Raw genomic sequence first — 14,908 nt, 5'->3', positions numbered from 1 at the left:
ACCTTCTCACTTCAGCAGATAACAAAGATGGAAAACAATCCGTCCATCTGTCCGTCCGACCTACACCTACAAACAATTTGGGGTGATCAATTCACCGAAGATGCATGTTTCTGGAGGTGGGAGGAAGAGAACCCACGCAGACACCGGAGAATATAAACATTCTGCAGTTTCTGCTCAGAAGGGACTCAAACCCGAAACTGTGAGGTAACAGTGCCATGAATACATCACCGTGCCACCCCAGAAAAGAGACAAAGCCTGGGGGGGAAATCATATAATTAATGAAATACTACATTCCACCTGACCTGATTATCATATCACAGGATTGGATAAAACTTGGATTTCTGAGGCACGCCACACGAGATCTTCCTATAGTGCTTCCGATGAAAGTCCCACATGTCAAACACTTGATTTGAATTTATCCATCCTCAGAATGAACTTTCTTCTCTATTTGAGAACTTTGTTAAGTAGATAATCTTACAAACACAAACTCTGCCTTCAAATGGTGGAATAAAGTACATTTAAATAAGATGATCTGGCTCCCTGCAGCTGCTGGATAAAAAATTAAATGTAGTTGAACCATCAAATGCAAACAGGAGAATGTCTGGGAAGAGACAGAGCGACATGGAGGCGTCGGTGTGACAGGACAAGGGATGAAATCAAAGATTTTTCTGCCCTCTTCTGGTTGCATGGAAAAGTATTTCCGAGCTGTTCAGACTCTGAGATGCTCCCAGTCTGTGATGGGATGTCTCTGAATGCAGTGAATCATCTTCTTTCCAGGATTTCATACTAATAACTGTCCACAAAGCTTACGTTTTCAAACACCATTAAAGAATTTTTCACAGTCATCTTATGAAGTTTATTTAATTTTTATATGCAGTGCATTTGAAATGAACCCTCTGAACCTGGGGGGGGGGGGTTCCAGGTACAGAGGGTTAATGCCATAACTTGTGTTGCATGATATTTTTCTTTCTTTATTATTTTATATTATTTACTTGAATAAGTTTGATTATTGATCGATGGAGTAGTGTGATTTTCTCAACCTGATCAATTGAAAGGATTTATGTTATAATAACAGCAATAATATATCCATATATTTTAACAACTATACAATTGAATATGCAATGTTTGTAACTTTAGTGAACTGATCAAATGGAAAAATTCAGCAACATGGCAACAACAATAGCAACACGCTGCAGTCAGGAAATGAATAAACTGCTGGCGGTGACTATTGAAAGTTATTTGAACTCTTTTGTTTTTTCCAGGATGTGGTGAAATGTTGATCACGGCTACATATGGAGCTCAGGATCAGCACTGGACAGCTCCATATATATCCGGCTACATATGGTGATCAGGATCAGCACTGGACAGCTCCATAGGTAGTTGGCTACATATGACACTCAAGATCAGCACTGGACAGCTCCATACGTAGCCAGCTACATGGATGGAAAAAGGAAACGTGTAAAAAAAAAAAACAGGTTTCATGTTAAACTGTTTCACTGACAAACAGCTGTCATTACAGATGATTTCTCTATATACCAACCAGCTGAATCCTCATCCAATAAGCTAATAAAAAACAGAGAGCCAAGTTTATCAAATTAGAAACCCAACTCAGGCTTTCATATATTGTCCGGAGGGACAGGTTCTCCTCCAGAGACGGATCTCAACCAGCTGCAGCGGCAAACATGCAAAATGTATGAAAGGAAACTCGTGATTTACTCAAAAGTTGTTGTAATTTTATATTCTGATGCAAGTTAAAAACAGTACAGTGGTTGACATCGTCTGTTGTAGAAACGGTCTGCTGCAAGCCGCTCTCATTACCTGCACCGTGCATTCACAAGAATGCATTATAGTCTATAAAATCGCTCCAGTGCAGGTGGTGCTGACCTGTTGAAATAACCAGCATGGGAAAGTGGTGATTCAAACGGTGATCAGGGGGCTCAATTATGTATAGAGGGTTTATTCAGATGTTTGACCCCCCGCCCCCCCTAACATAGGTAGGAGGTCCACTCATTTATCAATAAATAAACACATTGTTCGTCTTTATCTCTTCAAGCTTGAATGGAAATAGCCGCACTAAGCAAGGATCCCGATGCAAGGCCGAACAGGAAACACTTTGCTCTCTCCTTCACCGTGTCAGAGAGCGGGGAGGCTGGACGGCAGACGGGTGCAGCAGGCTGCCGAAGGCCTGAAGGTGTGCCGGGAGGACAGCAGATGAGGCAGGCGAGGCTGAAGGCGACAGGCTGAATTGCACCTGCAGCCCACGGGGGAAGGCAGTTCCTCCACCTGCCGTGCCGCAGACAGGGCCTGCAAAAGGTCCACTGTTCACATGTAGCTGGTAGAAGCAGACACACGGGAGGCAATGGCCGTCGTGACAGGACGGCGGGCTCCCACCGGCCCAGTGGGAGCGCTGGGGGGACGGCTGGGAATGCAGTTCAACTGAACTGGGGAGAAAACAACGCCCAGGATCCAAGTTATCCGTGAGCGGGAGAGCGAGGGGACAGCCGAACAGCTGCTGAGGACATCCGGCGCCACACAAGTCTGAGAACCCCATCGCCAGCTCACAGCCTGGACAGACGGAAGAGACCATAAGAGGACAAATCAAGTGGCTGTCGCTGCACGCATGTAATCTATTACTTCGAAGACAGTCCACATACTGTGTTATATGAAAGTAACTTAGAGCAAAAATATTAAAGAGCTCATTTACTGGCATTTTAAAATACTGAGCTTTGATTTAATCGCGTACTGCGAATGATTCGAACTATAAATAATGCAGACTCTGCGTTTCTCTTTAACTACAGAAGCAACTCACAGAAACGTGACTGAAAACGGTGGCAGACACGAGAACTAGAACTAGAACCAAGTTGTTCATGGGTAAAAAGAAAACAAAAAGCCCAGACTGTATTTACATTGATGCGACACACATTTTCTGATTCATCAGTAACATTATTGACTGAACAGCCACATTTGGGTTTTGTTAATGGGATTTTGCCACATTGTTAAAATTCTCCCGCCGGATTCCATCCTTCTCCTTTTACCTGCAGGCCGAGCCTGCTTTCTGTGTCCTGTCAGGACTAACTTCATGGCTTTAAGCGAAAGCGTGGAGTCCGTCTGCGTCGAGGACGGCCCTCTTCCTCTGGAGCCCCATGTCAACAGGCATGCATGCAAGCGCGCACACACACACACACACACAGACAGACATGCGTACATGCACACACAAAAACAACAACAACACGAAACAGAGAAAACAGTGAGGAAAACAAATGAGACATAAAAATGATTCACAAAGTAAGAATGAGTATGTGATACAGAAATAAAAAAAAGGCAAACCAGGTAACCAAAATAAGGCATCGTTAAATGAAAACGACGTAACTACAGGCAACATGGCGACACGGTTTATGAATGTCTTATACAGAGACAGACGTGTGATGATACTCAGCATTAGCAGAGCCAGCTTCCACTCCAAACGGCAGATTGAATCAGTGGCAATGCTCTGAGCTGATACATTTCATGGTATTACGGCTCTAACCTTGGCTTCAGTTTTAGTTCTGTATTCTCCTCTAACAGAACAAATGATCATATCCTGATCAGAGCCTCTGGGAATCAGACAGTCAGAGCCGGAACGCCTAAGCTTTACCTTGGTTTTCCAGCTCAGGAGTCGGCTGGGGTAAAGGGGTCTCCAGCTGCCCCGTGGCCGTGGAGACATCGGACGCCAAACCTAAACAATTGTTGCTTCCCTCAAGCTCCTCGACTTCGCCGTCCTGGTCTCCTTCCTCCCTGCAACACAACAACCGTGAGCGAGGTCTAGTGTGCAACAACGGGGACGAGCGGAAGTGACCAAACAACAATAGTCCACTTCTTGTATATAACACTTTACTTAACTCTTAAATCTTTTCAAAATAAAAAAAGACTATCCACAAAATATTTACAATCAAAGTTACAAGGTATGAAATAGCGAGTTAGAGAGGTCAAAAAACTATTTTGCTCCAATTGTCCATCCTTTTACAGTGTTCCTACCCACATGTCAAAATCAAAGGATCATAATAAACTTACTGGCATATCTTAACATTACAGCACAAATCGATGCATTTTAACATGATGGATCCATGAAGTCATTAATCATACTTATATTAATAAAGTTGTACCCTTTTGAATGTAAACGATTGTAATTAAATAGACTCAGTTTAGGCTCCTATGTGTATTGTACATTGTTTTGGATATATGATGTGTGACCAACCTTCAGGGACATCTTTCCATTGAAAAGGGGGGAAAAAACTACAATTTGTAGAAATCTTTAAAAAGGTAAAACTTTTCATGGTTATTTTATGTGTAAAGGGTCAGTCAAGCAAGAGGTTTCCCGAACGTCCACACTAGAGTCACCTAAAATGTGTTTAAATGGAAACAATCAAAGAATGATCAATCAAAAATATCAAAAGGTACAATGATTGTTAATAAATGTTAAAATTTGGTGATTTAATAGGAATAGTTTGCAAGACAGAAACAGATTAAGAGTGGATGGATCTAACAGAAACATATGACATAGTGGAAATATTGTGTTTGTAGAGTTCCTACTAGCAAACAGAAGCGTTTTGAACATGGAGAACGGCACCGGCTTTCACCCTGGAAGACAACGCCATGTCTGGCGTGATGTCTTTCTGCCCATTCAGCGATACAGTTCCAGCAGTACTCACATGCTCCCTGATTGCAGGCCGCACTTCTTGCGGCTGAGCCGAGTGGCCTGTTGGGTAAAGTACTCATGGCGTTCGGACTTCTTCCACATGTAATAATACTCCACACACTCGCCAACGGAGCGCGTTCGTACCTGACGGGGAGGGAAATGAGTGCCTTTACAACAGTACAAGCAGACGAGTCATCAGCGTGGGCTGGAAATCAAACTTAAGAAAAATTAAACTGAAACTTTTCATCCGGTCTCCTTGACACTCACCTTATTAGCCTGAATGAGGTGGAAGTTTTTCCCGTAAACTCGATAGCCATGTTCAAAGTTCCTACATTCTTCCTGACTCCAGCCACACATCTCTTCTAAAAAAAAAAAGGAGGAAAAGCACAAGAACTTCAAAATGTAATATGATAAATGTACCGAGATGTGCTCTCTTTTTAATGATTGTATTGCAACCACAGTTGTGTTTTGTAAGATTATCACAAAAAGACATGAGAATGTAACTCAATGATGGGTTGGACCCCAATATGACCTTGAGTGGCAAAAAAAAAAAAAAAAAATCAGTGCAGGGAGGGAGTTGCTGGCACCATATCGACACGGTCTACTGACGGCACATTGGATGAAATCTAGAAATCTACTAATAGAATCCTGATTCCCATCATCTGCATGACCTACAAATGAGCGTCTTGACAAATGTGATGAAATATATGATCAGACAGATGGAAATACTTTATCACACTATTTTTAAGCAGACTAGAACATTTTCATCAGTTTGGAAATCATGCTTTAAAAAAACAGCATAGTCGGGGTCTCACCATTAAACACCTTCACATTGAAGCGTAATCGTCTCAATGCTTCTTCTGCATTGAAGTTGCATTTCACTAGTTCATACAGTGCCTGAGGATCAAAATAAATAACCACAATTATCAGTCAAATGGCCCATGATCAATTTTACGTCATGCACAAAGGGGCGATCCATTATAAGAGAGAGCTCAAGCTTTCAGTTCGTGCAGAAAATAGTACGACCGATTATCCAAACAGCACAAAGTCAGCGAGTTCACGCTTTACCTTCCGAGAGCAGGGTTCTATCATTCTCATCCACCGGCGTCTCTCATCTCAGAGTGTAACGACAGTGAGAAACGTGACAAAACTGGAAGCGCTCGGGTGCAAAAGTCAAAAGTGACTACCTGTTCATTGTCGCCGACAGGGTCCCCCTGTGTCTGGGAGCACACTGCCCCTTCCTGGCCTTGAGGTCTCTGGGCATACAGCAAGAATTCTTCCACTTCCTGCACTGGCAGCGCACCAGGCCTCCACAACAGCTGGTCCTCACTGCTGTAGGCTGGAGAACCGCAGGACCAGGTAAAGAGAGCGAGGCTCATCACAGTTCACGGAACAATTTGATTCAAGTCCTAGCAAAAGGACTTTTCAGCCTTCGCTTACCTTTCTTCTGGTGGATGTATGAGCTGACTGCTGGGATTTTTGCCTGGTACATGGAGCCAATCATGATCTCCTGAGAGGAAAACCGAAGAAACGGGTCATCAACCTTGTGGTAGGATTCTTTCGGATAAGCCTTCCCTGCGGGAACGTCTATCCGTAGAGCTTGGAAGTTCTTGCTCAGGGGCAGTTTCTCAACTAAATAATTGACATTTGAATCTGAAGCATCTGGACTTCTGATCATGGTTTGCCTGCTTCACTTCTCATCCAAGAATAATCATAATACAAAAAGAAAGAAAGACTTGGACTTGTTTAAGCTTGGTTGAAGACTGACTAGTAGAGTCTAGATATGGCTACTCCTGTTGGGCCGGAAACACGAGAGGTAAATCTAACCGCAATGCTTTTTTTTTTTATTAGCTTTTACACAAAAAAGCATTCTGATGGACGCCATCGAGATGAAGACGTGAACCTGCAGTCGTCACTTTCACTTTTAGGACCCAAGCATTAAGCGCCGGTGGCCCTCGTCTTCATCCAAGAAACCGTGATGCATTTCAGAGCTGCAGTGAAGAGTATGTTTATAGGGTAGGTTTAGGGTGTGTGTGTGTGTGTGTGTGGTTAGGCACCTACATGCCACAATTCCTCCAACACAGACATTAGGGGTCATCTTAGGATCCTAAAATGCCTATTAAAAATTTCCCATTTAAATTCTCTTGTATTTGAGTTTGTCGCCTGGTGACGCCCCTGCTGCAGGGAAACATTCATCTGTGCTCCCCATCGTAGGTAAATGTGAGTAACACGACATTATAAGTGCTTGTTAACCATCCTGACAATCTCTCACTAGTCTGTGGTTTCATTTTTATTATGTGACCCCCCCCCCCCCCCCCCCCCCCCGTCAGCCTACCTTGTGCTCCTCACTGGACGGAATAGAGGCATCGTCCGAGTCGTCCTCTGATGAGTCGTCTAATATGTCTTCGTCTCCACCTGATATGAAATATCAGAAAGAAGGATTCTCGCAGTCGTCTCAATGACCAGCCGCATCTCAACTATCGATGTCATCTTAAAGTAACGACATTCGGCGGAGACCTCCGCCAAGCTGCTCATTCCCCTCCTTTCCCTACCTTGAAGGTGGGGGAGCAGATCTGAGGTGTTTGAGGTGACTGAGGGAGTCAGATCATCGGCTGATGATTCTTCTTCTTCCTCCCCAGGAAAGAGATCTTTAGATATCTGATCCTATAAAAAAAAAAAAAAAAAAAGTTTAGAGTAAAAGATCAAAAGAATTCATGAATGGAATAGCTCGGTGCTCTTTGTTGTTCCGCCTCACCTTGTCCAGCGTCATGTCTGGGAGGCCGGCAGCCATGTGACAGGTCTTCTTCTCTGGATCGGACGCTGCATAGCCGTACAGAGCCAGCAGCTCCTCCAACGGAAGCTCAGTGGCCTACGAACAGAGTTACAGAGGACGCCGGCTCAGCAGGAGAGATCAGCAGGATGCGCTTAAATCCAATAAGCATTCAAGTTTATACAGATTAGAGCTGGAAAATGTGCATAAAAACGGTCAAAAAAAGCTTGCTTGCTTAATAATTGTACGCACAGTGCAGGTGGACGCAAGTAGCAAATGATTCTGTTGTTGTTGTTTCTAACATGTTTCACAATTTTGGAAAAAGGATAGTTTGCTAACAAAAAAAGATACGGACGTGGCTGAACGCGACCTTACAGTGTCAGACCGCGCTGCCATCTTCACGGGGTCAAAGGTCTCCTCCAACTCCTACGGCCTGTTGACACTCCTGCGCTCCTTGCCGGGGGCCTTCATCGCTGTACCTCACCCACTCTTCACCAGGCCACGACCTCCACTCTCATCCTCAGGGCCTTTTCAGCCACCTACGCACACACACACACACACACACACACACACAGTATTATTTGTATGAGCACTAACATGAGTTGGATGAGGGACAGAATAATGACTTCCTGTTTGAGATGTCCCGTTCCTCGATTTTAAACTGGATTCTTCACTTTGTGGGACCAGAAGCGTGATGCAAGGGACTATTCCAGTGGCTGCAACTTTAATACAATGTTTCTTTGAAACGGGTTTAAAATGAAATCAAAAGCCTATCCAGAAATCACGCTGGACTGCACGCCGACGCCAACGGCACCACGACGGAAACCTAAAACGTCAGAAAGCAGCATCCACGCCCCGCCAAAATAAAACCCAGGAACAATCCAAAAAGAACGACAGTAAGGAGACGATCATTTTTTAATCATTGCACCGATGGGTCTACTCACACGCTACGTTGACGCAGCCATGATGGCGTCACTTTAATCGGTTTTGCCTTGTGCAAAATTAAGTAACAAAATGTAATTGCCGTCCTCTGATTGGCCTGCTGAGATAACAAGTAACTCCTGGTGCTGATCGAAGAGCCTCGTCTCAATGTTGAACAAGGCGATGGGGAATCTGAGCCAAAGGAAACAGAGGGGCTCTCCTCCTCCGTGGATTCCTGCGTGGACTTTGAGCCATGCAGAAGAAGTCACAGTGGGACGCGCACGGCTTCGTGACAGGGCGCAGCAGGGTGTCTCCCCGCCGTGCACACGACCCCGCTCCCCCGGCGGCACGCCGCGGTGAGGAGAACCTCTGCACCCACGCGGCGGTGCCGCTCCCAACCCACCGGGCGCTGCGTATCGGACCAGGGGCGCTTTCCTGTGACTTGGTGCTGAACGTCTCGTCCTTTCTCCGGTTCACTAGCGGCACCAGAAGGAAACAACAAGTCCTCGGTGTTTCCGACACACGCACGAATACGCACGCACACGTCCGAGTCGACCGACGCTGAGTCATGAGAGGTCTCCCAACCCCCCCACTCCGCGTCGGCGCGCACCTGAAACAGTTCAGCAGCTCCGCGTTTCAGCCCGGGGGGGGGTCCCTATTGTTTCTTTGCTGTCGACGGAAAGGCTGTTTAACGCCGAGAGCCCGGAGAGAGAGAGAGAGAGAGAGAGAGGCGATAAGCTGGAGAGGATCTCCATTTCTGCCTCCGCTTCCCACTTCTTTTACGCACCGCAGCACTATTTCACCCGGCGTCCCCCCGGCCGGCCCACCGGCCGGCGGACCCGCACGGAGAGCCGCAAGCCTTAAAGTCGGCCCAGTTTGCATCACGCGCCGTTCGGGTTGTTGCATTCCTCGTTTTCGCTCACTTACCTCCGCCATTCCGTTTCTGCGCAAGCGGAGTATTGCCCGGATGTTGTAGGTCCGCTCCCCCGCACGGCCCCGCACGGCTCCGCCGCTTGTTACCGCAAACGCTCCGAGCCCGACTCATATTTATTATTTTAAGTCGGGGAAAGATCTTCGGCCGGCTTGGAGCTGGCGTTTGAGAATTTGCGCCCTCGTTATTTAATTAGTTTTATTTTATTTTTCAAGAAGTTCCCTCCCACTTTCGGTATCGCTTCTTCGGTCGTCCTCTGTCCAAAACTGGATCTAAAAAACAGACAAAAAAGTACAATACTTCTAATTATTACTTTACACGTTTCATAATTATATTTTATTTATCTGGAAAAAACACATTTTCTACTGACCCATCCGTATCTATCTGTCTATCTGTGTGTCTATCTATCTGTCTATCTGTCTGTCTGTCTGTCATCGTACCAAGCAGCAGCAGAGGGCAGTTCCAGATTCCAGATGGCTGTAATGTAAGGAAGAAGGATGATGGGAAGTCAAAATTAGCACTGGTGGAGAATTAGGGTGCTGACCTCTACAGTCATAGGATTAGCCAAGATACTGGGCAGAACCATCAGAACCCCCCCCCCCCATGTCTCTGATAGGGAACCACTTGTCTACGTCCATCTATCAAAATGGAAAAATGAATCCGAACCGTTTTTCTCTGTCGCTGTGTGCAGTTTTTTAATATTTGTGAGTCTGGTTTGGGATCCGGTTGTCTGTACGTGAGTGTATCTGTGTTGTGTGGCGTCATAGTCAAGTTAGAGGTGAGCTGCTTCCATTATTGAATGCTGGGTGTCTGGTTTTCCCATTTGTGGCACTGCACAATAACAATGCAGGTACTTATAAAAGTAACAGGTGTCAAACAAGTTTCACAGCAACGAAAGGCTTAATCTCTGTCTTCAACGTAGGCATGACGCCTGCGATTTATGCAAATAAGAAAAGCTGCACGCAAAAAGAGCAGTGGAGTGTTTTTTAAGGACACCTTGTTGAGAAAGAGAAAGATGTCAACCAAAATGCAAAATTCACATTTCAGCACAGAAATGCAACGTTGTGTTGGAAAAACAGTTAAGTTATTAGTAATCATCACAAAAAGCATCGCGAAAAGAGGCTTGAGATGATGAGTAAAAGGTTGTTTTCATTCAAGAGACCTGAAACATTAATTGCACCAGCAATGATGCATTGGGACCAAGTTTTAGATGAACGTTTGCACCAGCTATACGGTTTGGTTTATTTAAATCTTGTAATATGCTTAAAAGTAAAAGCGTTTTTTTAAAACATTTGACTTTCATAGACAGGACCGCCGGCTTTGTGGAATTCTCTTCAATACTGGTGGAGACAATAAATAATAATCGTTACGCTACTATTAATGATACTAGTAATTTCATGTTCGTGCGCATGTTCCAGGACGATGACGTGGTTTTGCAGTTTTCCAAATTAAGAGGAGAGATCTGACTCTGGAGTTGTGCAAGTTTGTTTTTTTCAACAATGAAATTAGTTTTTTTTTTTTTTTTTTAACTGGACCAACCCTAACCCTAAGCATGGCCAAGCTCTCCAGAACAAATTCTGATTAAACGTGGCCGCTCCTCACTCCGAGTGGAAGGCTGCATCTCTCTGGTTCAAGTGGGGAATGAGTGCAGTGGAAACTTCAGTCCACAGGGTGCAGTGTGAAGATATTCTGGGTACGGTGATAAAAGAGAAGAATTTGCAGTGCATTATGTACTCCATGACACTTAACAGTGTGCCGTGGTAGGGAACACCACTCATGTCCCCTGTGTTGCCTAGAGAACGATCAGAGTCTCGTTTTTATGCGTCAGCCAGATTCCATCGTCTCGCCTCCTCCCTCGGTCTGTCCCTGTTTGTGTTGGGGGGGGGGGGGGGGGGTAATTATTGTGAAGTGTGTAGATGGTTCCGTGGTGTGTTGTGCTGTTACTGCAAAGCGCTGCGTGTCGACCCATGAATAGCACATTCCACCATGATTGTCTTGATTCTTCAGTTTGTGCTTCTTGACTAAGATCCGGCGATAGTTACATCTCGAGAGAGTCTGAAAGTCAGAAAATTGCAGGAACGCAAAGAACGTATCGAGGAAACACAAAGCTAACATGGAAATGTTCAGACTTTAAAATGTCCATTGCAGTCTGCGGCTCTTCATCGTGTTCTCCTGCCCTTTAATTAGCATGCTTTAATTTGTTCTTCATTCATCCCCCAAGTTCATTTAGTTTACAAATGAATAATAATAATTAATTTAAGTAAGTATATATATGTCCAGACTCCAGACAATCAAAGACTGAGAGGCAGAAGTGACTGTGTGTGTGAGAGAGAGAGAGAGAGAGAGAGAGAGAGACTACTATGCCATTCCACAAGGGGGCAATGCTGCCCTTTGCATGGTCTGATTCCCAAATAGAGAACATCCAGTAACTCTTCCCACCTGAACTTCCAGACAGTGTTAAAGCAGTGTTCCTTACAGTCTGCTAATCCATGCTGAACGCGTTGTTGTGTTACTTTTATATTGTGTGCGTCAGTGCGTGTGATCCCGCCTATCTGGCCCCGGATGGGATCAGAGGATGGAGTCTTCTGTTCGAGCTAATTGCTCTATTGGCTTTCAGGCTTCTGCGCGCATTATTCTATGACTCGCCAAAGCTTTGTCTACAATTTGCACAATTTTCCCCCCAAACATTGAAGTCTGTTCTTTTATTGATGATTTAATACAGTTACAGTCAATGTTCCCTCTAAGGTGCGCTCGTGCGTAATTACGCACAGCTGATACGCTCTTCGCGCAGCGAAAATCTACGTTGCCGGCAAAAAAAATCCAACCTAAATTGAAAATAACATAAACACGTAAACATTCATTCCGTGCTATTTCCCACTGAGTCAGTGAGTGTCCGGTGACTGGCTGCTCCGGCTAATGATGAGAGTCACATATTTTTACGCAGCTAATAGACGCCATTGGAATCGGAGTTCCAGTTTCTTGTTCATTTTATCTGTTTTATTTGTTGATTTGTATCTATTGTTTTTATGTTATTTATTTTTATTGTGCACTTTGAGATTTTCTTTCAAATGTAAAGTGCGTTTAAAATAAAATGTATTATTATGGCGTTGTCCAAGGGACTGCTCAGGGAGTTGGTGTGTTTGCGTGGACTTGCTGTCCACGCGTTCTCGCTCCAGACAGGATGTTTGTGTCTCAGCAGGGCTCGACCAGCACAACGCTGATGACCAGATAGTGTGGACTGCCGTGGACTTCCCAGTTCTCCCAGCGCTGTGGCAGATTAACTGGGGATTTGGGGCTTCTATTCGGATTCCCTGCTAAACCAACACGCGCGCAAGAGACGCCAAAACACAGGAGGCCACGCACGCACGCAGCCGACAACGCGCGACAATGAAGATGGCTTTACATATATTTTTTTAATCTCAAATTGCTTCCTCCTCTCGTTTATGTGGGGTTATGAAGCTGACAATGAGGAGGAGCGGCCCTCTGAGCGCGCCGTTTCTCATCTGAAAGAGACAATCAGCTAATGCGCATGCGCGCCGCCGCCCTGATGAGGGTTGCCTCTCAAGAGGAACCAAGCTTGAGCGTGTCGTGTTTTATGATGCCTAATAATTCAAGCCACACAACGATGGCTAGATTCAAAGGCGATATCACGAGGCTCAGGGGACCTGGCTTCCGAGCATTGTGCTGCTGTGCGTGTGAACTCAGCCCGGCTCGTATCAGACGCCGCGCTGCGCTGGGGGGGGGGGGGGGGCAGGATCTGAATCATGAGAAGCTGCTTCATGGCAAAACAATCCCGCACAAGAATGACTTATTCAATCGCAATTGTTTTTTCTCAGATATTGTAGGTAATTATTTGATGTATTATAGTGACAAGTATACTGCAGGTTCAGATATGTTAGGGAAATTACTCGCTTAGAGCAAAAGCATTTACCACTCCTTTCCTTGAATTTATCATTTTTGGTCCTAATTCCCATCATACTCTTCTCAATAATAATAATAATAACAATAATAATAATAATAATAATAATAAAACATTACTTTTGATGTTGCCACTTCGAAGACAGGCCAACGGATAAAAGGCTGGGTTTTGACCCAGAAGAAGAATCAAAGGAGGTCAAATACACACCCTAAAAGCGTTCCCCTCCGGCGTGACTGCGGCACAACCGAGTCTCTGTTGGACGGATTTCCTCATAAACGGTTTGCAAATATGCACAAGAAGCCGAGTGTGAATCAAGGCAGCAAGTGGTGTCATTAAGTTACCGACGCCCAGACACACGTGCCTTTCACAGCCAGGACCCACTGATGTGTGTACACACACACACACATGTGCTATAGATGCAGCACACAAACAGTTTATTGTTTAAATTCTACCGTTAGCTTGCGATCGCCCCCCCACCACCATCATATGGAATGGATTATAGACGGTTTGAAATATTACATCACGAGTCAACAGTCACTGGTTCTCACTGCTCTGAATCATATAAACCTTGTACATGATGTTTGAGAGCTTCCTTTCCCACTGACCATTGTCTCATTTTATATATCTATGATGCTAATTTGTTTTGTTGTAGTATTGACACACATTTCAGCAAACAAAACAGCAAAACAAATTCTGCTTTTCAATGATAATAATTATAAGTCTCTGTGTAAATATAAATTTACACAAGCTAAAAAAAAGAAAAAGAAAATCCACCTCCGTAGGCTGTGAATTTTTAACAATAGCTGTGCGCTATTATTTACCCACAAAGAGTGATTCTCATTCAGCCCTTTAAGGCTATATTTCAACTGAAAGTTTCCAAGGCAACAAGAACTCCAAGCGAGCGCCTTTGTGGCAATGGTCTCCTAGAGTCCCCGAGGGGCCACATCTTTATCTTTTGGTCGGCATCCATGGAAAACAATCCAGCGGCGTGAGAGCTGTTAAGAAAACACAAAGTCCAAAAAGTCCCAAGCTCTTCAGAGACGCACGTTTCTCTGCACATTCTATTCAAGAGGAAGTAAATGAGAAGCAGGCAGACGAGTTCCTCATTTTTTAAATTCAGGTTGGAGTTATTTGAAAGAAAATCTAGAATTGGACTCCGTTAAAGACGCCTGCATGCTTTTTAATCATTGGCTGCTTGTGAAGGTGATGCACATGTTTGAGACACATGTTTGAGACACATGTTTGAGACACTTTCCTGTCATGGTGGTGGTTTGATTGTTTTAGTTTTGCCTCCAGGGAATAGAGTCTAAAGTTCCAAGGGAAGGACACAGTTTTCAGCACCTCTGTGTTCATGAGAAGCGCATATGCTGGAAAGCTGCGGCGATGCTAGGTTTACGGTAGTCTAACCAAAAGCGTTGGAAAAGGTGATCTCAGGAACCAGGCAGCGTTAGATGTTTACACAGAGGGCACACGGACCTCTGATCTGACGCTCCATTGTTCCCGCCACTGTTTTCACCCCTCTTGGTTTATTTTTGTACTGCGTTCCCTTCACGTGACCTTGTCCTCCTCCTCCGCCCCTCTTCTCTCCGTTGTTCACTTTGGACTCCATCAATAAACAATCACAGTCAACCTTTCTCTCCCCCACTAATGAAGCACGGTGCTGTTGGGCCGCTGCACCGCCAAAGGGCTGGC

General features: G+C 44.9%; 1 protein-coding gene across 1 annotated transcript; it reads right to left on the bottom strand.

Moving 5' to 3' along the window:
• Window positions 1-1,730: 1,730 nt before the first annotated feature.
• mier2 (mesoderm induction early response 1, family member 2) lies at window positions 1,731-7,984 on the bottom strand. Its single transcript, XM_068743693.1, has 11 exons — window positions 7,821-7,984; window positions 7,431-7,544; window positions 7,228-7,339; window positions 7,011-7,090; window positions 6,116-6,185; window positions 5,863-6,014; window positions 5,491-5,572; window positions 4,943-5,037; window positions 4,689-4,819; window positions 3,635-3,774; window positions 1,731-2,565 (listed from the first exon to the last, which is right to left on the bottom strand). Exons 1-11 carry the CDS (start codon window positions 7,839-7,841, stop codon window positions 2,126-2,128), a joined length of 1,437 nt encoding a protein of 478 aa, XP_068599794.1. The 5' UTR covers window positions 7,842-7,984; the 3' UTR covers window positions 1,731-2,125.
• Window positions 7,985-14,908: the final 6,924 nt, after the last annotated feature.

Source organism: Brachionichthys hirsutus, chromosome 9, assembly GCF_040956055.1.
Source record: "Brachionichthys hirsutus isolate HB-005 chromosome 9, CSIRO-AGI_Bhir_v1, whole genome shotgun sequence".
NCBI classification, from domain to species: domain Eukaryota; kingdom Metazoa; phylum Chordata; class Actinopteri; order Lophiiformes; family Brachionichthyidae; genus Brachionichthys; species Brachionichthys hirsutus.
Note: the sequence above shows the minus strand (reverse complement) of the source record. Positions and strands in the feature narration are given on the sequence as shown.